Source organism: Melanostigma gelatinosum, assembly GCF_949748355.1.
Source record: "Melanostigma gelatinosum genome assembly, chromosome: 4".
Lineage (NCBI taxonomy): Eukaryota > Metazoa > Chordata > Actinopteri > Perciformes > Zoarcidae > Melanostigma > Melanostigma gelatinosum.
This window is the reverse complement of record NC_136637.1, coordinates 10353885-10379206: the sequence shown is the minus strand read 5'-3', so window position 1 is coordinate 10379206 and position 25322 is coordinate 10353885. Positions and strand designations below refer to the sequence as shown.

The following is a 25322-nucleotide window of genomic DNA, read 5'->3' as shown; positions in this document are numbered from 1 at the left end:
GCCGCTGGCCCTTTTTATGAATACACTTTTTCATTTCCACACATCAGCTTGACGTGTGTGTGTCTTAAAATTCAGAGAACCACACCCCACTCTCCAAGTCTCTCTCCCTCTCTGTCAAACCAAACCTCGCTCGCCCATCCCCCTCATTCTGCATTCCACCAGACTTGAGGGGCCCTCGATGACTTCCTGACTGCCATCTCTCTCTCGCTCAGCCACACGCTAACGTATTATACACACACATACACACACATACACACACACACACACACACACACACACACACACACACACACACACACACACACACACACACTGTCTCTCTCGCTTCACAGCAGCTTACTATATTTTTACAGCATGAATAAGGCTCTCACAGATGTTCACTGTTTATATGGCCTTCATCAGCTCATATTCAACCCTCCTTCTGAGCAGCTGCGCCAAGCACACGCACACTTCAGACACACACACACGCACTGATATACCAACAGGCTGGAACTTGCTATTTTTAGTCACTGCCTTGGGTAATGAGGAAGCTGAGAGTGCAGCAACAGGCAGAGTGTGGTCTTCTCTTGGAAAAGACAAAGTAATTTGCAGTTTTCTCTGTTCATCCAACACCTTTCCTCTCCTGCCTTCATCACGCCTGACGGGATACAACATCCATCCCGTAAGCTGATCGGGGTAGGGGTCCCAAAATGAGATCCTAAGTCCTCCCCCACCTGGTTTGGACAACGCAGGTGAAAGAAAAAACACAACAAAATAAATCATTTAAAATCTGCTTCTTCTTTTTTTTTTTTTTTTTACATCACACGCTCCTCAGAAATGTCTGATACTGACTTTTTAAGGCCACTGGGTTGGTCATCCATTCTTTTCATTCATTGAAAACAGTTTGCAGGAGTCTGTATTGCTGAAGGCTGAGACCAACCACTGCCTTCGATTGAGGATTTAGCCAATGTGTTGGTGCCCCTATAAAACACTTGATAGTTTTCATGGCAAACAAACTCTCAGTGGGGTTATTCAGAATCATGAATAATTTTGTCACAGGACTGAAATGTTGATATTCAAACAAACTGCAGCTTTGTGGTGGGCTAATGCTGAGGACAGTCACCAGTTGATAGTCGTACTGTAATATCAGTTGTAGTGGAGCATCATCTTCAGCTGTATGAGCTAGAGAGAGTGGTAGATGTGCTACTTGTCAGCAGACATCCAATTCAACAGCATTTAAAATCATTAAATCCAGTCACAAAGTCGAGGTCTGGAGAAAGTCCAGAATACCAACTTGGATAAAGGAGGGAAAAGGAGAACAAGACGTGAAATGTATCTAAAGATACAAACGACACTGCGACATATTAGATGCTTTTGAATGGACATGTTGCTGGTGTTGTAGATCTGTCCACCTGTGTCCAGTTACTCTGGATGTTAACTGAATGTCCAGAGCCGGGAAGCACTAAACGAATAAGGAAATGTGTGTTTTCAGCGTTTTGAATTTCAATGGGGCTCAGAAGATGCGTAGTGATCCGAAGGGGTGGAAGGAGCGGGGGGGGGGGGGGGTTAGGTCAAATTGATTTTTGGCTGAGTAAAAGCAGATGCTTGAGAAGGAATGAGCGGGTACAGGCACACACACACACACACACACACACACACCCACAGACGTCAGCAAGAATATGCCAGCACGTACATGCACAATCACACACACACACCCTCACTCAGACCACTCACACACTCCTATATTCAGGAGGAAGGTTAATTGAAGAATATAACTGGGGAGCCGAAGACGAGAGGCTTTCAGCGGAAGGGGGTGTGTGTGTGTGTGCGTGTGTGTGTGTGCGTGTGTTTAACCCCCTTTGCTTGCCCTGACCTCCCCACTCCACATTTCTTCCCCACCCTCGCTCTCTCTCTCCTCACCCAAAAGCCCAGTTAAAATGTGCAGCCATGCAGATACCTACAATCTCATTAATTCAACCCATCGGCTATACTGCAGTGCTGGCTCCCCCCCCCCCCCCCCACACACACCTTCTTCCTTATGCAAATGCTTTCTCTAAAAGGTTAATATAATCTGCAGCTTCTGAGGTTAACTATCTGCGGATACACTCTAAGAAATGATGTGTTGACACATCTCCCTGCTTTGTATCTGTCCATGAATCTATTGATCTATATACATTTTGTAAAAAATGTAATAAAGTATGCTACATGATGAGCTCGCTTGTTGTTGAAACATTATTGATTATTATTGACATTATTTCACAAACAAAAGGTTCCCGTTCATAAATAGAAAAATTGTGTAACGCGCTTTGCAAAGGTAAATAGGAAGCACAATTAATTAAATGTCAATTTAGTCATGGAAATGATGTCATTTAAAGCAACTTATTAATAACAGGTTAGACTAAGAATATATTACCCGTTAATTAGCCTTAATGTTTAATATATATTTATGAAATGGACAGACAAAATGAAATATTTTCACATAACCAAATGATCAGAACCGGAATGGCTGTGTGGTTTTCAGTGACTCACGAATTTGTAGAAAATTCCATCCTGTAAAAAATGGTCTTGAAACCTCATATTTGGCTATTTTGGTGGTCTAGCTGATGATGAAACTGTCCCTCAAATGGGACCTGAGTTTAAACTCGTTGAACCAAGGAAATCCGTTCTCTGACTTCCTCTCTGCCAAAGTGGTTTCAAGGAATATGACTTAAATCCCTATAAGGTGCTCTGTGGCTGACCTGCACCTTTGACCTCCCTGAGGAGAAAAATAATACGTTCCTGTTAGCATAACAACAAGGCAACCATCCCATTATTAAATCTTCTGTTTATACACGTTGACCTCCTGTTGGAAGGAGTGGACATCTTTCCGGGGAGACGGCAACTTACTTAGGTGTCAAAACATGGCAGTCATTCTCTCCAGCTGTGGCTTAGCGTAGCATTAACTCACGTTGCCGTGTGTGTGTGTGTGTGTGTGTGTGTGTGTGTGTGTGTGTGTAGACATTCTGGATACAGCCCGTACGCAGCCTGGCGAGTTGCTTGTAGTGATGATTAAATGATCGGTATGTGGTGGACACGCATGTCATTGAGGATGAAACCCTTTCGTCGGTGTTGAGGATCGGCTCTACGTGATGGGAGGCTTTGATGGCCGTGTCTGTGTCTGCTAATGTGAATGTGTGTATGCGCATTATAGCACTTTGTATTCATGTGTGTGTGTGCATCTATATATATGTGTGTGCATGTTTGTGCATGTGAGGGACACTTGTGCACACTAGCCCTTTTGTATCGGTGTGTATTAGTCCTTGTGTGCTTCTACGCCCCTCTATCGTCACCCTCTCAGAGCCTTTCTCCCACACACACTCATTAAAATGTCATGCTAAGCAGGACCATCTATTCTATCTGTGGAATGCAGTCGGCTCGGAGGGAGTGAGGCGGCAGCCATATTGAATTTCTGGAGAAACGGAGATGCTGTCAGGGTGCAAGGCATAATGTACCTTTTAGTCAATGTGTGTGTGTGTGTGTGTGTCGTCCGGTTTAATGAGTGTCTTTAGGGGTATAATGGTTCTTTCCAAACCATACGGTGCAGGACCTTCAGTTCGGTATGCATCCTCAGTTTGGTGTACGCTGTGACCCAAAATGACGAACAACAGCCTGCTCCTCACAGGAAAAGACATTTAGGAGTGCTTGTTTCACACGCAACGTTTTGGGGGTTATGCGAACACACTTGATTGTAGACAATACCAAAGCATATATGGTCCAAGTGCTACACTCATTGGTCATAACAACAATAAAATAAACAAAAAAACAAAGCGCATAGTATGACCCTGGTATGTTTCAATGTACGTGCATTCCAAGAAAGAACTAAAGCGAGTTCATAGGAACATACAATTAAAGTCATAAAACCTTAATTGATCAACACATTCATTGACACCAGTTTTCATTGATTAATCATTTAAGTCTCTTATGAAGTCAAAATAAAAAAGCCTACAATTGTACCAACTTTTCAAGTGGGAAGCTTTGCAAACTAAATCAAATAAGCAATTTGAAGATGCTATCTTGGGCACTGGAATCTTGTAATAGACATTTTATTTTATTGTTTTATTGTTTTAATTGTGTACACTAAAAAAGGAGTCAATTAAAACACAATTTGTTGTTGCATTATTGTTCCCAGAACAGCAAGATGTGATAAGCCTGGTCCGGTTACATATAAATGTTCGTAATAACACTGGAAAAAGACACATTTTATATCGAGCTGTAAGGATATCCCAGGATATACCCTTGGAGACACAATCTGCAAACTAGAATAAGACTACAAATGAATTATTGAATACCAGTAAAACAAACTTGTGGGATTATTGTAGTAAAACTATTGAGAAACCATAGCAAATAAGAACTACCTAAAAGTAGAGACCGCTGCTGCAAACTCTGCTCAATACAGCCGATCATTATTTTAAGATTCCATGGAACTTCACATCCGAGCTGTTGTCAAACTCCCACTTTCTCTAGTCTCCATCTCTTTTCTCCCGTTTGCTCCAAATCGCTGCACGGTAAACAGAAAGATGAATAATTGAATCATGATCGATTAGTTTGTTTCTGGCTCAAATGTCAGGGTGTCATTTGATACCTCCCCACCCCTTCACCCTCCACTCTTCCCGCCTGCCCGCCTGCTCATTACTCTGTGGGGCCAAACAACCGCTTTCCTCCCTTTTAATGAGGAGGAGGAGGAGGAAGATGCCTCCCTGCCACCGAAACGTGCTTATTTAAAGAATTGCTGTTTGGTTTGACCACGGATCTGTGGGTTTCACGATTGCTTGCGATCTCTCTCTGTGTGTGTGTGTGTGTGTGTGTGTGTGCTTTGCTCAAACTAAATTTTGATCGTGTTAGTGTGTTTTTACAGAACCTAAAATATACGACTGTGTGTGTGTGTGTGTGTGTGTGTGTGTGTATTCTGACCCTGGTGCTGTTAGCATAACTTCGTGAAGACCAGTCACTGTGTTGTTATTTTCTTCCCTTCCTCTGCTCGCAGAGAGCAAAGGAAGCCTGGCAGACAGGGGGTGGATGGAGGGAAAGAAGTAGAACAAACACGAAAAAAAAGCAGGCAGATGAGTGATGTTTAGATGAGAAGAAGGGGAGAGGAGGAGGAGGGGGGGGGGATGGAAAGCAGCAAGGGAAGTTTGGAAGAACTAAGGAAAACAAGTGATTGTCAAAGGAATTAAGGGAGGTCATGCAGAGCAGTAGGGGAGATTGAATGACAACATTTATAGAAAAATAAGGAAAACAGAGGACTGTAAACATGAAACAGAAAAGCCTGAGGTGTACTTGCTGTTTCACTGCATCAAACAAAACAGCATGTTTGTAGAGAAAATCAAGCACATTACCGCCAGTGCTTGATTAAACTATGAATAAAATATCATTCATTTAAATATATCACATGATTGCTTGCTTTTTCTCCGTTGCTTCGTGGGAGAGTTCATGCAGTTTCAGGTTTGACTGTGAGCTAAACAATGTTGTTTCTGAACGTTAGGGTACAAGATAAGAAGTCCAGAAAGCTGACAACTCTCTCCAGCCTACATTAGTAAGGCTGAGCATTATTTTCCCAGATGTGGCTAAATGCTAGAAAATGCTACATCTGGCAGCAATGCAGATGTCTCAGGGAGAGAGAGAGAGAGAGAGAGAGAGAGAGGTGAAAACAAATGACAGTGAGCGATGGAAAGAAGATAATAAGGGAATGAAAAAGAAGAGCGAGAGAAAGTTGTGTGTGCGTGTTGTGGGGCACAATAGCCACAGTGTTATCTGCTGAGGATGATGAGGGAAGAGGGGGCATCTGGTTCACATTTCCATGGTGCAGGGGGATGGCAGCCAGCTGCACTACAGCTCTGAAGTAGCCTTTCCCTCACGCACACACACACGCGCGCACACACACATACACACACACACACACACACACACACACACACACACACACTGTCACTCTGGTGTAAAATGCTGGATATTGCTGTTGTCGCTCTGCGTTCATTCATGAGCCGACCTGGCTGTGAGCTATGCAGCAATGCCCAGATGACTGAGGCAGCCTCATGGGACCTTGTTAGTGAGAAACACACTCACATACACTCAATCCAGCACACATTTGATATTTGGGGCACGAAGCGTTCAACAAATGAGACATTTTGCTGCAAAACTTTACCAATCTTTAATTTGTGTGAAATAACTCGCTGGACTTCTTTGCTCAGTGTCTCTAAATCAATGAGGGTTCTGCCTGATGCATCGATGACGTAATGTAAAGTGCGTTAAAAAGTCTTAATTGGCTTTAGGTGAATGAAACGAGCAGCGGAAACAATCATTTTGACATATTGTGGCATTTTGGCAGCCTCTAGAGATTGAGATAATAATGTAATAACAACGACAAACGCCATCATCATAGTCTCAGAGGAGTTATTGTTTTTTTGGTTTCTTGTCTGTCTCCTTAGCTTTTGTTCTTTCAATTTGCGCTCTCTCTCTCTCTCTCTCTCTCTCTCTCTGATGGTCATTATCTTTTTCTGGAGCCTTTATCATACCTTTATGGTGGAAAGTCTAAGCAGTCACAAATATATATCTTCATCGCTTCATCTCAATTCTGCTGCACACAAACTATGTTTTATTGAGCTGGGGCTGAGCCCCAATGTTTAACATATAGTGTGTGTGGGGTGGGGGTGGGGGGCTTGGTGGGTTTCGGGTTTTTGTCGTGTTGACTCGTTCGCCGCTCATTTTGTGTCATTGCTTCTAATTTACCTCAGAGGCTTCCCTGCTATCATGCCAGCAAACACAGTGCTGAAATAAGAGATGAATGGGTAATAGCATGCTGATTCATTTTATAGTACCTGTTAAGCTGGTGTGCGTGCATGTATGTGTGTGTGTGTGTGTGTGTGTGCATGTGTGCGTTCGTGCGTGTGTTTGTGTGTACAAGGGATAAGTGGACAGGTAGAACATACTCGCCCCGTTGCATAACCTGGAGACTGAGCACACATTTGTGGCTGCGTGGGTGTTCACATTCGTGCACGTGGTAGTAAAAGCTGTGCTCGTGCACGCTTGCGCGCACTCACACAAACACACGCGCAGACAACACGCGTGCGCATATACGCACAGAGTCTCCAGAGAAGACAGACGAGGGGTGGGCTGACCAGATGGAGCAGCCTGCTTCTTGCTGAGCGAGCTTGACGACAGCTGAACAGCTTGAGGTGTAGCGGAGTGGCAGGCCACAAACACACACACACACATATACTGTACGTACATATACATTGACACACTGCCTCACACACTGATGTAGACTTGTCATGAAGTAACACACATGGATGCTCATGCTCACACAAACACAGAGAACAAGCAGTATGATTTGAAAAGATGCACAGCACACACTACCTGTTGCATTCCATCATACATGGCCTTCAGTCAGGTCCTATTTACGTGTAATCAAGAACTATAGTGTCACTGGTGGTAATGACTTTTTTGGCTCACTCTGTTCAGCCCAGTGCTTAAAAATGTCTTGTTTCTCCGGACAGCCTCTCCCAGTCTCTCCATTTTCACCTCTTCTCCCTCTTCTTCTCCCCCTCTCCTCCATCCCTCCCTCGCTACGAATCGTGACTCTCCAGTCAGCCTATTCCCTCAGCTGTGATTAGGGGCTTTGGATTCCAGCCTGCATGCATTTCAAGGCCCGGAGGCTTTGGAGAAAAAAAAACACAGCCGTCTTTTTCAGTCCAATAAAGAACGGCGAGTGAGGGTGATCCAAATACGCGAGGCGAGCGAGCGAACAAGTTGTACACAACTCTCATGGTGAACGAGCAAAACAAAAAAGAAACATGAAAATCAAAAGCAAAAAAAAAAATAAGAAAAGCGGGCTTCCTGGGTGAATGAAAGCCAGCACTCTGCCTGCGCCAAGAAGATGAGCTGCTTGGTGGTACGGCAGCCTGGCACGGATGTCATCTTTTTTTTCATGCTCCTTCTCAATTTCTGTTCACTCCGTCACTCTTTTCCCACGATTCATTGCGCTGTTGTCTGCGTGCATGGAACTCGTTAATACTTCCCCCGCTGTTGCCTTTACATGTGCCTCCCTGATGTTTTGATTATGCGCCGCTGATAAGCCTTTTAGCAGCAAGTTGTCACTTTGTTGCAAAGCTCCCGTCATGCGTGTCGAAAGCCTGATGTTTTCATTCCACTCGTTTCGCCGTGTTCTTGACTTTGACTGGTATTGATGATAAAAGTAATACCTTTCAACACTTTCTGCATAAAATGTCCTCAGAGGAGAATACTTGGTCTGTGATGACGACTCCTTGGCAAGGACACACCATGGAAAATGGCCACCCTGTGTGCTCATGCACGAGGAGACACTGGAAGGAATCATTCTCAGTCCACACGTGGGAACCCGTCGGCGGTGTCTTGGCGTCGGCCACAGTTTTCGTGTTTACCTCCTGATAGCTCCTCAAGGGAGAATCACAAGCTGAGAATGCAGGCTGTGGAGATCTGGCCCAAAAGAAATCTGCAAAGAACATGATGGGTGACACAAGAGAGAAGAATTCCAAGTCAAAACCCGATCACACGTCCAAAGCAAGAGAAAACCTGCCTCGGGACTGGACAGACCAAGCTTAAGCCTGGTTATGGATTACATAAAACACATGGTAATCCATAACTGGATTACAATGTTAAAACGTCGATGATGTAGCTTTGGGGCTTCTTCCATGCAGAGTTGTGCGCCAAAGTTCTGAAAGAAGGAATATAGTACCCACCACCACCACTGCCAAAGTGCTCTTGAGCTAAGTGCTCAGTGCATAAACAGTTACATGACTCACAGTTACATGACTCTCTCACAGCCTCTCTGATTAGACATTGTTCTTCCGATCACTGTCGCTGGCAGTGGCTCCACCGCCTCGTCTGGGTCCAATATGATACATCCATCCGTCTCCATTAAGTCTATAACCCCCCCACACCCCCACCTCAGACTTGATCGTCAGACTCATCTGTCGTTCAGACTCATCTGCTCTGGATGCGGTTTTGCCTGTCTGTGTGTGTGTGTGTGTGTGTGTGATGGTGTCTCCCTCTAACTCATGCGTTTTCCCTCTTACTTTGTGATTATGCATGTAAACGAGCTCTCTTTCTTTTTTCCCCACCTTCCTCTCTTTTTCCTTCTCTTCAGCCGCTGCCACTCTCCATATGTGCGGTTGCATGTGCACATATGTTCTGTCTGTCTCTCTCTCTCTCTCTCTCTCTCCTTCACTTCGTGCAGCGTGGCACACAGCACAGTAATACGCAGCATGGGTGTGGAAAATGACAAACAGAGGAAATAAAAGACAGTGAGACTGAGAGAAAAGGGGTCTTGTTTATGAATTAGTTGCAGGACTTAAAAGCCCCCCCCCTCCTCACTCACCCACTCTGCCACCGCTTAAAGTCTGCATGGGTACTGCAGGCAGAAAGATAAACAAACCCGGTACCCCCCCCCCCCCCCCCCCCCCATCCAACACCATCTCGAATGGAGTATTGCTGTTTTGAATACCGCAGAATAGATTTGCTTTTGGGTTCTGCAGTCCCCGTAAAATAAGACATTTTACATGCCTCCCATAGCGTGCGTAAGAATCCCCTCATACTCATGCTCAGAGTTAAATCAGGCAGGGATGGATGGCTGTAGCGAGCGGTACCCTGCTGTGAAGGAATCTGTGGTGTAAAAAAGAAAAAGGAGGATTTAAAGAGGTTTACCAGCTGTGTGACCTCTCGCCTTTGACCGCAACAACCCCCCTCGACTCCCATCCCTCCCTGGGCCCTCTGCAATTCACTCTCAAGAGTGACGGGGTGTAGTGGGTGGGGGTTTAAAAGGACGGTGCTGGCGGAGGGTCATTGTTCGGAGTGAAAGGGTCAGAGGAGGTGGTACTCAAATGAGAGATTGCTGACTTTGTAGACACACAGAAGTGAATGTGAAAGCATTGAACACACATCGGAGAGGCCATACATGTGTGGCCACTGAAAGTGCCTTTTCTTTATGTGTTTGATAGAACCCCCGTCATGTTCATCATTTCCGCCGGTCCCCTGGCTTTCGCTCATGCGCTCAACCGTCGCCCCCAATAACCTTCTGTCTGCCACACAAACAAACTCTTTATTCTGGTGGGTGGGCGGGAAATAAGGCCAGTTCACAACACTGGCTCTGTGTTTACTGCGGAGGAATACATTAATATGGATCATGGCACATTATTACCCCCCCACCCACCCGTACAGAATCTGCCAACCACTAGCTAAATGCCCAACAGGTCACATGAGGCGGCTTGAGCCTCCATGGGCGGCCAGAGAACATAGGACTTCTCACACTTCTCACACTTCGCTGTCCAGTGATTATCTAGAAACAAGGGACGGTTTTGTGGGAAATGCTCCAGTCCGGAGGCTCCACAAATACATTTCGATGGGAATTGTTTATTCCCCCTGATAAGGAGTTACTCATATCTTTTGCTTTTGAGGATGAATTTTAGTGATCTCTACTTTACGTGTCTTTTTTGTTGTTCCGTCTGTTTTTTCTTTCCCATTGATTGTCTGGTTGGGTCTTAAGTGGAAAGTCCTGCGTCCCATTTGCTGCTGTCTGTTCCGTGGTTCTTTTGTAAAGTGCTTGTAAAAGACAGTTGTCTCTCCCAGGCTTTCAGCGGTAGTGCTGGTGGTGGGACACATGATGGGTGGACTGACAGGCAGCAAGACAGAGTGTGGGTCAACCTTGCCATCTGTCTCTGGTTTTCACAATGCCGTGTGATAGACAGGGGGTACAGACACTCCCCTAACCTCCAAACAGGTTCCAACCGCAAAGCCTGCTGCACATGCAGTTGCACAATGCTAATTGCTTTGGTAGCGTGTTTATCCTCGCTCCACCATATAATCAGATCCAGTCGCTTCAATCAAGCGCAGTGAAAATGCAGCAATTTAATGTCATTTGGAAAATGAGTGCAGAGACATACTGACTGAAGTATCACGTGCAGGCAACGATCCCTAGTGGTGGCGCATATGTCTGGTGCAGCACTCGCCGGCTTGATGGTGGTCGGAATGTAGATTTGTCGATCAATCATTTTTCGTGTTCACTGCTTCTTTTAGTCGACAGTCGGATAATAGCACAAAATAGTGCAAATTAAAATGCTGCCTTTCCCAATCACACATGGGAAAAGCGAAATCTTAGAAAGCTCCGGCTACCACAGCGAGGTTACTGAATACTATTTAGCCAGCTGATGGGCTTTGGCCCAGTTTCAGAGGCAAGTTACCAGGATTAACTCCATTTTCGATTAATTCCCTGTAAAAAAAAAAAGAGCCTGAAAAAGATCACCCTTGATGAAGAGAGGGGTCGTAATAGAGTTCCTCTTGTGTATTCAAGTTTTTGTTTGTGTGTGTGTGTGTGTGTGTGTGTGTGTGTGTGTGTGTGTGTGTGTGTGTGTGTGTGTGTGTGTGTGTGTGTGTGTGTGTGTTGCCACAATGTGCTAGCTTGTGTGTGTCTATCTCTTTCCCAGTCTTATGACATATACTGGATTCATCAAAAAGCTGCCAGGCCAAAAGGAGCCTTAGATATGAGCCGTGAAAAAGCAGCCCTGCTTTCAGCAAAGGGTGGAGGCTCATATTATGTGTAACTGAATGATCACTGCCAAAGCAGAGTCAGATATCCAGCATTAACTGTCTCAGAGCAAAGGTCTATCGGGCCCACAGATAGTGCATGACCAGACAGTTGCACGGGTGAGTCAGCGGATGGATTTTCAAAGTGCAGGTTTTATATCTCCCATTTGCAATGGTGTTTTTTTCAACTTCCATTATATAAACCATGAAAAATAAAGACTCGCTATCTGTCACATGCCCTCGATGGCTCTGTGGTAGAATATTCTTCTCTAATCATCTGCCACGCTGAATTTATAATGCATATGATAGAATGCTGGAATCACGTGGTTACGTTCCTCTTTAGCACACATCATTTTCTTATTTCTACACGACAAGCACCGAGTTATTACACTGAGCTCCCTTGTTACCCTTCACTTTTAAAAGGATCACACTCGATGTGCATTTGCTGTATTAATTCAGTTCATTTCGATTTTTAAACTTTTTTTTTTTTTAAAGCAAAGGGCCAAAAGATAGGTCCAGTTTCACTCAGTTGTGAATTTCCTTAAAATGCCAGCAGTCGTTTTGTTGTGTAGGTGTCACCGTTTTTTCAAATTGGTTTAAATATCTCGTCTTGGAAATGAAACTTCTCAAACCACACAGCAAACGTTTCACGGTGAGCCCTGCCAATTACACAGAGGAGTTTTTTGGAGACATTTTCCAAACACCCTGGACTGTCAGTCTTTCCCTCCTCCGCCTCCTCCTCAATCACAGAATAATCTCATTCCCCCCCCTCCCCCCATCCGCACACCATTTCCAGAATGAAAATGCAGCGTTCCCCAAGTCCCAGCCACCAAAAAACTTCTTTCCTCACTTCCGTGGCAATCTTTAAATGGCCTTCAAGCCGCGGGCTAGTCGGTGCAATGCTTGTCAGACTATATTGGCAGAGGGCCAGAACCTGGTGTCACCTCCTCTCCCCAGTTCTTCTTACCACCACAATCTCTCTTGTACACAGACACACACCGCATCCCCATCCAACTTCCCGCTTTATTGTCAAGGACTGTCTCACACCCCCTGTCTCACCTCCCTTCTAAAAGTGACCTATACTCTGTCCTATAATTAAACGCCTCCCCTGTATATGATATGTAGCGGCCCGAACCAGACGCTTCCAAACCGAGGGGACGGCCATTACAGACAGCGCCACCTGTAACCTTTGGTCGTTACGGAGCTATAGCGGCCAGTGCGACAGACCAGGAGGGGCAGAAAGTAAAAACAAGTGTTCCTCTTTGTGTGTGTGGGAATAACGGGAATCACAGGCAAGGTTACACAGGAGATAGATACTGTGTCCCCCCACTGTGGTGAACAAATTGGCTGTGCAATAAAGTCCATATTGAGGAGGTCAGTTTGCCGCCCAAGCCTCCCAGCTGCCAATACGTTCGCTCCCACTGCACGACCCCGGTGCTTGCTGCTGTGCACTCAACCTCAACCGAGGTGGATTTCAGCTAAAAGCCTCACAGCCCTGGGTGTTTATCGGAGGGACAGTGCAGCCTCATAATGCTCACAGTAAACCCATTTCCCGCCGATCGAACTCGGGCCAACACCTGGAGAAAAACAAAAGGTTGATGATTCAGTGGGATTCTGGTAATTTCATCTGAAATCTTTTCGTAAACCTCCATTTCCTTTCGGAGATGGGCTCACACAACAGCTGTTTTCATCATTTTCCCCTGAAAGCTATGAAGGCTGCCTGAACATTGAACAAACATCACATAACACCAATTTTGAGTCTTGGGCTGACTCATAACTTTAAGAATGACCCTTAGAGAATGCCATATTTTCGTGTCAACACTCTTTTCACAAGAAAATATGACTACTAAGTAAATAACATCAGCAGTTCTTTGCAGCAAAATCTCCTTAAAGAAGGCAAAGTGGAGCTCAAAACGCTCATAAAACCCCCGAGAAAGGTTATGGTGCTCCCAGGGGGCCAGCAGATGGCCGACACAAGGTGTCTCTGAGGTGTCAAGCAGCATTTCTGGGTCTGAGAGGTTGGGAACAGTTGAGGGCAAAGGCTCATGGGAAAGCTACTCCTATGGCAGGGCGTTCTGCAGTCTCTTAATGAGGTCACGGCAGCGCAGCTCTCCCTACCTGTGCAAACAACCTTCACTTTAGGCCCAAATAAATATGCTCATGCGTTGCCATAACGCAAAAATACTTCTCGTATGTAATATGCTCTGGAGTTTATTCTCTTGGTAAGATCAAAGAAATGTGAGTTACATGTACGTCAGACGCTGAAATTGCATGTAATTGGGACTGTTAGTGTCTCTGCAAAATGATGTTACAGCTTCTTGAACATTCTGTATTTGAATTCATATAACAATGGCATCATCCCACCCTTTCTGTACCTGATATATCAGACATGCGTCGTCACTTTGGCTCTAATCTCTTCACACCGTACTACCTGTTGCGTGCAGTGCAGTGCATTCTACTGTTGCGCTCCGTGTAAAACAAAGTTAAATGTTTAAAAAGTGGATGTTGCAGACGATATCTTGCAACACGTACGGGTGTGTTCCCCCCCCCCCCCCCCTCCCGTGAGCTCTTTCCACTGAGGCTCCCCTACATGAATGACAGGTGCTCCTCGTTTTGAAATTCCTATGACACGAACCTCTCAGGATGGAGAGACTGGCAACAAAAGAGTGAAGCTGGGAGGTAGATACACACTGGGGGCATTTACATAATAGCCCTGCAGTTCCATGTAAATTCATGTGATTCCCTACCAAACATCTGCAACACAAGCATAGTTTAGTATGCATGAGTTTGAGAGGGAAGGGGAAGGAGAGAGGAAATGAGGGAGATTAGGGGAGGGGGATAGATGGAGAAAAAGACACCAGAGATGGAGGATTTGAAGGATGACTAGTTTGATCAGGGGGATACATTTAGAAGCTAAACACACACGCACACACACACATATACCTCTCACACTCTCTCTGTCTTCCACTGTATACATAGCTTCAGGGTATCACAGGACAGTGTACACCAGGTTGGGTTTTGTTGTTGTTTTTTCTCACGGTCGATGTTGCCTCAACATGTAGCCAATATTCTCAAGTAGAAAGCTGCACCGGTGGAGAGAGAAAGAGAGAGACCTTACCAATGACACGTGGAATCAATACTGTTCGGATTTCAGCATGGTGAAAAACAGATGGTTGCTATAAACTTGTTTTTATAGCTGAGGTTGTGGCGTGTGTGTGTGTGTGTGTGTGTGTGCGTGTGTCTCGGTATAATATATCTGCTTCTTACAAAGACACGCGTACAGAAATGTAGAGGCACATGAATAAGTTCCCTCTAAATCATCACATACCTACGTATATGTGCACACACACAAATGCAAAACACAGAAATCAACTGTACACATATGCTAATATAGAGGACCAATCTATATGTACATATTTATGCACACATAAATACATGTGCATGTCTCATACATGTTTAAATAAAAACTGATGACTATATGCACACAAAGGCACACATTGTTCACAGAGGCACAAATGCACAAGCGCTGACCTATGCAGCACATAGAATGAGCCTCATCATAACACACATGGAGCCACTCTGACTCACTAAATGGATTTGCATCTTACGTGGGTGTGTTGGGGTCCTTCTATAGGGCAGGAATCAATGAAAGGCAGTAAACAGGTTGATGTAAAAGCCCGTAACTCTGAGCTGATGCATAAAAAACTTAATCCAAGATAGAAAGCCTGCAGAGGGAGAGACGGCGGCTGAAGGCTGAACATAAACAGCAGAGTTGAAAGAGGGACATGAAAAAGGCAGTATTCGCTTGGGAATTCGTATTTTTCCGTCGTCCTACAACACAGAAGAGCACAGTTGACTGGCATTCATTTTTTTATATATCAATCGTCTACTGCATCACCCTCGTTCTCTTTTTAATCAAAAATCAATGATAAGAGAGTTTAAAAGCCATTCCTGTGATATATACGTGACCAAAGCATTTTCAAATCCACACGTTATTGTGAATATTATAATCCTTCTTCATCTTATTATCGTGGTGGTACTAACTGTTTCAAGTCCGTCCTCTAAAGTTTCAGGTTCTCCGAGCTCAGCTAGCGGCTCACAGTTAGCCAAAGCCATCAGCTGGTCAAACCAAAGTCAACAATGCCAACAAGATAAAGCACGCAGATAGATAATATGGATTTTTCTACGGTTATCTAACGTAGTGGATCAAAGTGGCAAGTGTAGCATTATCTGCTTAATACAACATCATAGCAACATTATATTTTGTTGCAGAAGATCACTGATGCTATGTCATTCGTGGCCTTTTCTTTATGTAAATAAATTGACCTATATACCTCTCAGCTCATTTTACATGTCCTGTGTGCCCTTTATATAAATACTAGTTAATGATACTTCTCCGTGGCTGGATATTCTGCTCACATTAGCTGCTTAAGCTAGAAGGTTTAGGACTTACTGTAAACAGGGCCTGTCAAGAGTCCTGCAGCCAAAACGTTGTTGTTGACACACACACATTCTAGAAACCAAACAATGCAAGAAACCATACTCCTGCAGAAGGTCCAAACATCTTTTTTGGGACGAGACAAACACAGAAATACATTTATTTTTGAAGTTGTAGACATCAAACAGTGTTTTGATGATCAAGCACAACCAAACGGAGGGCTTTTTAACTGCGTGTGTGAAGTGAGCTTACTGTTCACCTCATAAAAGGGATTATTAATGTGCTCCCTCAGGTCATAGTTGTTTTTCTCCTCGTTAATACAACTTCACATCTTTGCAGTGTGTGTGTGGGTCGAACCATTTTTAACCGTACAGTGAATATGAGTGGACGGAAACGGCTCGGTGTCTTAAAATCACAACTCTCATGGTCTCTTCTCGAGATACGTATTTATGTACATGTGTACCTTCATGCACTTTGTACGGTTTGCTCTTTCCTTTTTAACAATGTTTCTTGGCCCATTGTGGTGTGTATGTGTGTGTGGGTGGGTGTGCGTAGGTGTTCCCATTTCCCCATTCCCTTTGCTACCTTTCTCAATCTAGGCAATCAAATACATTCGTATCAATATTGCATGGGGAAAGGAGCTGAATTTAAAGCTTGACCATGTCAAAGTGAGAGTCCCTGATAGCCAGTGACTGCCGCTGCTCAGTGGAAATTGTGCTGCCATATTGGCTGTAATTACTGAAGCCTGGCGACTGGTTCATATCTGGAGTCGTGGCCAGATTAAATTCTGAAAAAAAAGGTTCTCTCTTCAAAATGTATTCATTGCCCATCAGTGGGAATAACCTAGACTCTAATGGATAGACGTTCACCGTACGGTTGTCGGTCTGAAACAAAAAGATGAGCAGCGCTTATTGCAGTTCTTCACCTGAATACGCTCAAAGCTGTGAATTCCACCGGATCGTCGAAAGCCTCGTGATCATTTTGTCTCATAAATGGTAATGACGATGGCGGTCAACTGATCAACGTAATTCCATTGTTCACTCACCTGTTAAATATGGTTTGGTGGACCAACTTCTGGGAAAAATAGCCTGAACTTGGTGTCACACAGCTGGTCTTCTATGGTAGCGCTAACCTCTGTACAGCAGTTGTAAGTTAGTTACTTGACTGTAGGGCAACATGATAACACACTTGCCATGGAAACGATGCCGGTGAGAACTTGTTTGTGCAACTCTGTTGTCACAAGATTGCTGCTAATAATAATGTCCCCGTCACTACAAAGGCCAACAGATCTAACAATCTAACAGTATTAACTTACAGTTGCCACCAGTGGCAAGTGAGTTCGTAGCGTTTTTTCTTTTCCAATGCTCGTCTTGTGAGAGCAAAAACAATTACGAACTATTCCCAATTAGCTTGATTTCCCCGAGAAACTAGTCAATTGTTGCGGTTGTCTTCGGCACCTTGAAATCCTCAAAACATGACCATGAGCAGTTTCCTCTCAATCACAGCCTGTAATGTGGAAGCAGCTGAGGTAATGGTTTATCAATTCATTGACCTCGCTGCTCGCATTGCCGGAATGCTCGATGCTGCCCATTTCTAAAGGCAAAGTGATGAATTATTTTAGCGAGAGTTGACAGGTTTTCCCACGGAGGTGCTAATAGCAAGGCTAAACGTTTGCTTTGATGCTATTTTAGCTTCCCCAATCCCTCAGCGTTCAATAAAGAATATATCTAGGCATCGATATCTTTCAGTCTAAACTTCTTTATCTATTCCTATTTTTTTATTTTTACAGTTCAGAAAAGTCAGCGTTGAGCCGCGTAGACAGTGTCTGTTGTTAAACTGGAGCACACACTTGTCCTTAGGTCATGTTCGGCAAGGCCGTTCAACAACAATAGCTGTTGTAATTGTGTTGTGAAGTTTGTATAGCAACCAGAGGTGGAGATAGAAACCCATGCCCTAAAGGGAGGGCCATGAATCATAACCTAGGCACTGTGTCAGGATAGATAGAGTCGTTCCCTACAGGCATGGCGAGATTCCCTCTTCCTCCACCAATGTTTACAGTCACAACAATAGGAGCATCATTCAGAGGTCTGTAGATCATTTGAAACTCTCTCTCTCTATTCATGTTTCTGTATTTCCCTCAGTTCTCACCAGTGACATCACCTGCCCTGCAGGCCAAGCAAATGGGGGAGAACAAAAAAAACAAGCAAGGACATGCATGTTGGTCGTGTGTGTGTGTATAGTATTGTGTTGAAAGATGAGGTGAGCTTCTAAAACACACCCACTCTTCTTCTTTTTTTTTCCTGGCACGGCGTCGCCACAAAGGACTCATTGTTGATCTGTCCCTTTGTGTTTTTCAATGTGCGCGTGTGTCATAAAATGGGTTTGCTGCGTGCGTTTGTGGGTTTTATTTTCAGCGTGCCTGCTGCTGCTGCTGCTTGTGTCTTGTCTGTTTCACCTCGGCAGTTGAGGAGCCTGGTCCAGTAGCTGTGGAGGGGCGGGGCTTGTATCCGCCTCGGTTACGCCGCAATTAGCTGTGGTTGTCTCGCCTGCTAGCGCTGTTGTCGGCCATGATAGTGGGTTCGTCAAAGTTGCCTTGATTTCTACTCCACATAACATGATACTATTAACATTACAATGTGTATTTATGTATAGGTAATGGTGTTAGTGAGGTAGTTTATATTATGACTGTATATTCTGCTATTCCATTGGAATCGTTTGCCTGTAAAGTTGTCTGTCTCACATACTTCTGATCCTGTTTGCATCTAAATGATGATGGATTTGTAACTGTCAGTATATATATATATATATATATATATATAGCTATGCTATTTTAAAAGTACATTCAGTTCACATTTCAGCCATTGACAAAACACTTGCCGGTAAGCCGATAAGGATATTCTGAAGTATTCAGAGATAGTTTGAAAGTGGCTGTTTCGTGGATCCAAACCGTAAACCTGCGCAGGCAGAATATCACCTTAACCTTTAGGTTGCCCTGCTTTAGGGCATCTGCAATGAACTGCACACTGTCTGCACAGTTTGTACTGTATAGTACCCTGTTAACCACCCAGTGTGCAGGTAATTAATCTCACTTCTAGAGAGTCACCCTCACCCTTCCTCTGGGCTCAGCTGAGTGGTAGCATCCCTGTAGCTGAGAGGAGTTTAGTGTCTTGCACAAGGACACTAAAGCAGATCAGATGCTGACAGAGGTGCTTGGACCTGGCTCCTGACATCTGGGTCCCACGAGAAGGAACACTTTTGTGTTTACAGCTTGATTGCTGACACAGACGGCAATCTTTTGTCAAGAAATTGACAAACTCATTACATTCGTGCCATTGATCGCTCACTTCTTTCTTTCCTTGGCTCTTTATTCACCTATTTTTTAATTAAAGAGCATGTATAACCACTTGGTGGTGGCTGTATGCTGCGCCAGACATATCAATGAGATGTGTGTAGGTGTATGTGTGTGTGTGTGAGGTGGGAGGAGTCCCTATCACTTTTGTGCAGCTTGGAGGATTAATGGCAATTTGACTAAAACAAAGAGACGGTGCCTGGAATATCATTGGGTGTCTGTGTAATTACAAGGCAATGAGATAAGCAAATAACGACAAGATCCTGCGATTAGGAAAGAGAAAAAAAAAGACAGAAAACAGTGACTCCCCTGCTAATTAAGGGACGTGAGAGGAGGCTGGTTGAGAGATAGGGAGGTTACAGGGTTTGGGCTTCCACCCTATCACTTCCATTTAATTGTCACCAGCAATGCTGTTGTGACACGCTCCGTGCCCTAGTCTGTGTTTTTATCCAACGTCTAATTTTCCTTCTCTTTCTTTCCTCTGCAGAGTGCCAAGCCGTCCCGCGTGACGACCCCAACCTTCCCTGCGCAGTCGGGGGCCTCGGCTCTCCGGCCGGGTCAAGGATCAGTCCCGCCCCGCCCCTCCCTGCCCCCCCGCCCCCCCTCCCTACCGGAGCCAAGATGGCCGACGGCGGTGCTCCTCGCCTCTCCTTGCCACTCCTGCTGCCCGTCGCCACTCTGCTGCTATCGCTGCTGCTCACCAGCTCCCACGCCATATGTGAGTATCAAGACACCGAATAGCCACGCTGCCGCTGATAACTCCTCAGCCTTCCCCTGTAGCGCCCTTTAGAGGTCCACCGTTCTGATGCGCGGGGTTAGAAACGGGGAGTATTGCACAGAGGTGGAAGATGGTGAATAAACAAAGCGTTGACATATACACTCAAGCCTTTCTCAGAGATTCTTCAGCTGCTTTTTGATACTGCCCTTTTGAGTTTGCCTTTGGCGAGCGTGTAAAGGCACGTAAGGCATGTATCTCAAATTGTTGATGTCTCATCTTGGAGAGGCTGTCCTCATCCGCAAAAGGTATGTTGTTTATCGGATGCCTCTGCCTCAGCCAAAGAAAGTAAGAATTTCACTTGAAGCGCTGATCTTACCTGCACATTAGTGTTTGTATGGTTCTGTAGCTGTTGACAGACAGTCCGCTGTTGAAAAGACTGAACATTGGATTTTTCCCGATATCAGATTTTTCAGTGATACAGATCAGCACCACCTGAGCATTTTTTTTTTTGAAATCATGGCTGTTTCAAAAATATGAACACCTGAAGACATGATTCCTGTCTGCATAAATTGTCCTCCATAACTTCCCATGTCAGTCGCAGAGGAACGTCATCGTCTCTGATCCCACCCTGTCAACTCCTGCTTAGGATTTGTTCTGCACCATTTCCCTGTTAAGATGGGCTTAGAGCAGCATTAAGGAAACAAAGCAAGAGGAGGCTCTGCAGAGAAATAGAACAAGAGTGATGGCGAGGTGGGGAGGCTCCCCCTTGGGTTTCATTGTTTGTAAATCCTTTATGTGTGTGTGTGTGTGTGTGTGTGTGTGTAGGTGTGTTTCTGAGAGCATGTGTGACGTGGTGAATGTGTGTATGTCTGAATGTGTTTTTGTTTGTGTCGAAGGAAAGACTGAGCTATGACCTTGTCTCATTTTGATTGGATCTAATCTCATTATCCTCCGCCTCTCTGTCTGTGCATCCCTCAAAAAGTCACAACAACGGGGGAGAGGCAGCTGGATTAACTAGTTCTAACTCAAGTGTCTTCACACAGCAGTTAAATAACAAACGAGGTTTGGACCAAAGTGCTTTTTCACAAGTGGAGCAGGTATACACGTTAATGTGTGCATGCAAATTAGCAAAAACACAAGAAGCTACATTCCGCTTCGAACAAATTGCAAAACTTGATTGAGACTGCAAAGACATAATGAAATGAGGACGATCCAAGCAATGAGACAGAATCCATAAAAAGAAATGTCAGCAGGAGAATATAAATCTGTCTCAAAATGGCACTTAAAAATGTTATTCAGCAGATGTGACAGTTTAGGCATACTGCTCCACAGTCTTTATGCCGCAACCCAAATCTTGTGGAAGTTGAGTCATGCTAGATTTTTCTGTCTTCGGTCATTTGCGAGGTAAATGCATATTTTTTCTTCTTGTTCCCTCTCTCTCTCTCTCTCTCTCTCTCTCTCTCTCTCTCTCTCTCTGTCGTTTCGTTTGCCTGAGTTTATGACATTTCGCTGAGTGTGACCTCGGGTAGTTCAAGATATCACGAGGAGGACTTGATTTTTCTCACGTTGCAACGGAGCTGTCTGCCCTTGATTGCCTGGCGGTTTGAGTGTCTGGTAGCATAATTTGAGTATCTTTCAGCTCAGCTGGCTGAAAACATTTGAAATTGCACTCAAGACAGATGTCAAACAGATGTCTTTGTTCCCTTCCCTTTTGCCTTTTCTGTCTCGCCGACCGCAAGGCCACACGCTCATGTTCAGACTAAAAGGAAAAGCAAAGGTGCAAAAGCTCCATCTCTTGGCGTGTTGCATACGAAGGCAGTTTGTTGCATGTTCTTCTCTTTCAGGTAATTTTTTTTCTCCTCCACCTGAACTGTTTCACAGACTCTGTTTGCTCACTCTGGTTTGAATGGCATTCAGTGCACTCTGCTTCATCTTTGAAGGAGATTAGCTCCACTCTCTTACACACACACACACACACACACACACACACACACGCACAGCCCAGGGGTGCAGTTATCCAATTATCCACCAGGTGGACCGAGAGGACTGGGGGAGGGGACAGAGACACTGACCCCCACTTCGTATCAACACTTTCTCCTTCTCACACGCATACACACACCCACGCACGCAGTGGATGCCAACCTTGTTTTGCAGAAAACACCAGCTGAAAGCATGATGTCATCCCTGCCTCTCTCGCTGCCCTCCATTCCCTTCCATTTAAACTCATAAATCACAGCGAGAAGGAGACATTTTTAATCAAAAGAGAAAGAAAGATGCCACAATAAATCCTGCCACCTCAAACCTTAATAATACTTCGCTGCCTGTCTGTGTGTGTATGTCTGTATTTGTCTGCATGTTTGCATGAAATGTGTGTATGTGTGTGTGTGTGTGTGTGTAGGTAGAAGATCTATATTTGTACATGTTAATAAATGGCACTGTTGTGCATTCATTTGATGAGAAAACCCGAAAGTAATTGTGTTGTTGTGTAATATTCATACATGGCATGCACAGCAGTTTCCTGCACATAAAACAGTGGTTGACACACACACACACACACACACACACACACACACACACACACACACACACACACACACACACACACACACACACACACACACACACACACACAGGAGGGAAAGAAATATTTTCATTGGACAAAACCAGCAAGAATACATGCAGGTAGACAGACAGTAGACAGGCAGGCATCCCGGCCAATAATTCCATTTTGGCCACATTAAATAATTGGATGGGCTTATTGCAGTCCTGCGACAGCCAAATATACCAGGTGTTTTTCCTTTTTTGTCATAGTATTTGATTGATTGATTGCTGTCGGGATGATTTCAACAGATATAACAACAACAAAAAACAAAACATGCCCACCCGAGCTTTGAATGTCTCTATCTTATAATATTTGTCAGTATTCAGATTTCTGTTTTTGTCCGGGAAGATAACGTTAGTTGTCAGCGTTCTTTCTGGCTTTTCACGTCAGTGTACCTTCTCCCTTCTTTCTTTTGGCCTTTCTGAGGTCTCAACAGTAGCATTCTTGGCAAAGTACTCCTAATAGTAATTGGCCAGAACCCACAGTGGTGGGGTGAGGGTGTTCAATTATTTATATTCCTTTGAAGCTGCCAATTTAAAAAAATAAAATGAAGCCCCTTAGTGGAGCCGTTATTTTCTCGTTCTTGTTCCCAGTGCCTCTCTGTTTCTCTCTCCTTGTTACTCTCAATTTCTCTCTCGTCTTTCCCTCTCCCTCCCTTACTGTTATACTTTCCAGTCAAATTCAGTTTGAGCCAACGCTGTCAAGTTAATTCTGTCAAATTCAATGTTGTGTGCACCCTGCTGTTTGAATGCTTGGCCCCATGCTTTACTCCATGGACTGTTTTTCTCTCGAATGAGAAGAAAACAAGTTCATTTGTAACTGAGTTACAGGCATCAATCCCTGCCTCGAGTAGCCTGTTGGCACCGTCTACATCCTCAGAGTTGTTGTTGGTTGCTGTACACTTACAAATGGTACAACACAATTTGATTCACTGGGGCAAGAAACAATCTTTCCTGCTTGTTAAGTGTCCTTTGGAAAGATCTTAAACTCTTTAAAGTCACCAGTTCTCTGATGTGAGCTGACGGTGCACGTGAGGTCACAGTGCTCGCTTGCTGGACGTGTAAACATGTTTACCGCACAAAACGACCCAACGGTGTTGACAACAAACGTAATGTACTTTATTGAGCTATACCTCCAATAGCACAGTTTTTGTCAGTACCGATGGATCAAATAGCTTTCCTCCAAACTTGCAGCCACATGGCGGGTGATCTTTAAATCGCTTCTTTTCTTGCCATCATCTCTCCTTTATGCCCCAGTAGTTTGACAGAACAATACGAGTGATTGACATACGTGAAAGGCGCTATCGCGCTGCTTTTTCTTTTTTTCTTCTTCTTCTTCCAGCAGCGAGGAATCCAACACACCACCAAGGTGGCTTTTAAAATTGTAATGCCTTCAATGCTTTGATGAAGAAGTTTAGATCTTCAAAGGTTTTTGAAACCCCCTCTCAAAGAAAGATATTCCTCGATGCCTGACTGTTGCGCCGATGCTTTTTCATAGCTTCCTTCTCAGACTGCACAGGTGGATACCTCTCCTTGTACATAGCATGACCTGGATTTGAATACAAATGTCCTGCATGCTTTTTTATTTGTGCTTTATTTTCAGTGGAGAGATAGATGATTGTTTGGTCTCTCTGTTTTCATTATTCCCGTCCTTTTGTTTTGATCTGACCTACAACACATTGGGCAATTGGAGGTTTCCTCTTCATTTAATGTGCCAACAAGTGTCAATTGTCTCAAGTGAGTCTCTAACTGACACACAATTGTTCCCATTCCACCTCCTCTGTGTGTGCTCTGTGGCCATTTTCAAATCAGACACACACTTAAGCTTAATTTCCCTTCCCTCGCCCTGAGGAATTGAGCCTATTTTTTTCCAATGGGTGGAAGGATACTTAGTGCGTTTCACTTTTTTCTTAAGCCTTCAACAATGGTTTCAATGGGACCAATTTGTGCATATTACGAGTTTGCTACTCTTTTTTTTAGAAATGCAGCTTCGCTGTGACAGCAGTGTGGTCGGGCAAAGTTTTTCACCTCTGGGTACTAATACTCCAGAAGTTATTTCATACTGGGTTTCCACATCCTGCCACAAGTCCCTAATGGACCGCAAAGCCCGAGCCCTGCGAGTTTGCTTAGAGTGCAGTCAACATAGATGGCACACTGTATGATGCAATGGGGAAAGGTTTGCACAAAAACATCACATCTTTACTCATTGCATGTACTATGAGCAGTGGAATCTGTTTTCTCCAGTGAATACATTCACTAATGAAGTCACATTAAGTTTGTTTCTTGGCAGTGGAAATCAATTGCTTTGAGAATTGTCGTGAAAGATGAGATGATGCTTTCAAGTTACGCCTTTCCACTAGTTTCAAGATGATATTTGTTCCATGAAATAAAACAACTTGAATTCTATTCAAACATGTAAAAAGAATCCTACATCTTTATTCAATCGTTGAAGATAAAATATCATTTTAAGACACTATTTGACACAAGATGAGATGGACAATTTTCCACTGTGGGAACTGCCTGTACAGTCAAGGCGGCACAAACTCGCTTTGTGAAACATTACATCCACAACTGCTTGGCACCCCCCCCAGCTGCCCCAAGAGCAAATCTCAATTAGCCTTTCTTCCTTCTATTTTAATTGGAAA

General features: G+C 44.3%; 1 protein-coding gene across 1 annotated transcript in view; it reads left to right on the top strand.

Annotated features, from left to right (window-relative positions):
* The window catches only part of ptprsa (protein tyrosine phosphatase receptor type Sa), a 165063-nt gene that overhangs the window by 19321 nt on the left and 120420 nt on the right, over nucleotides 1–25322 (top strand). Inside the window, exon 2 of the mRNA XM_079266720.1 lies at nucleotides 19846–20076. Coding sequence (XP_079122846.1) covers nucleotides 19980–20076 — 97 coding nt within the window. The 5' untranslated portion in view covers nucleotides 19846–19979. The remainder of the gene's footprint in view (nucleotides 1–19845; nucleotides 20077–25322) is intronic.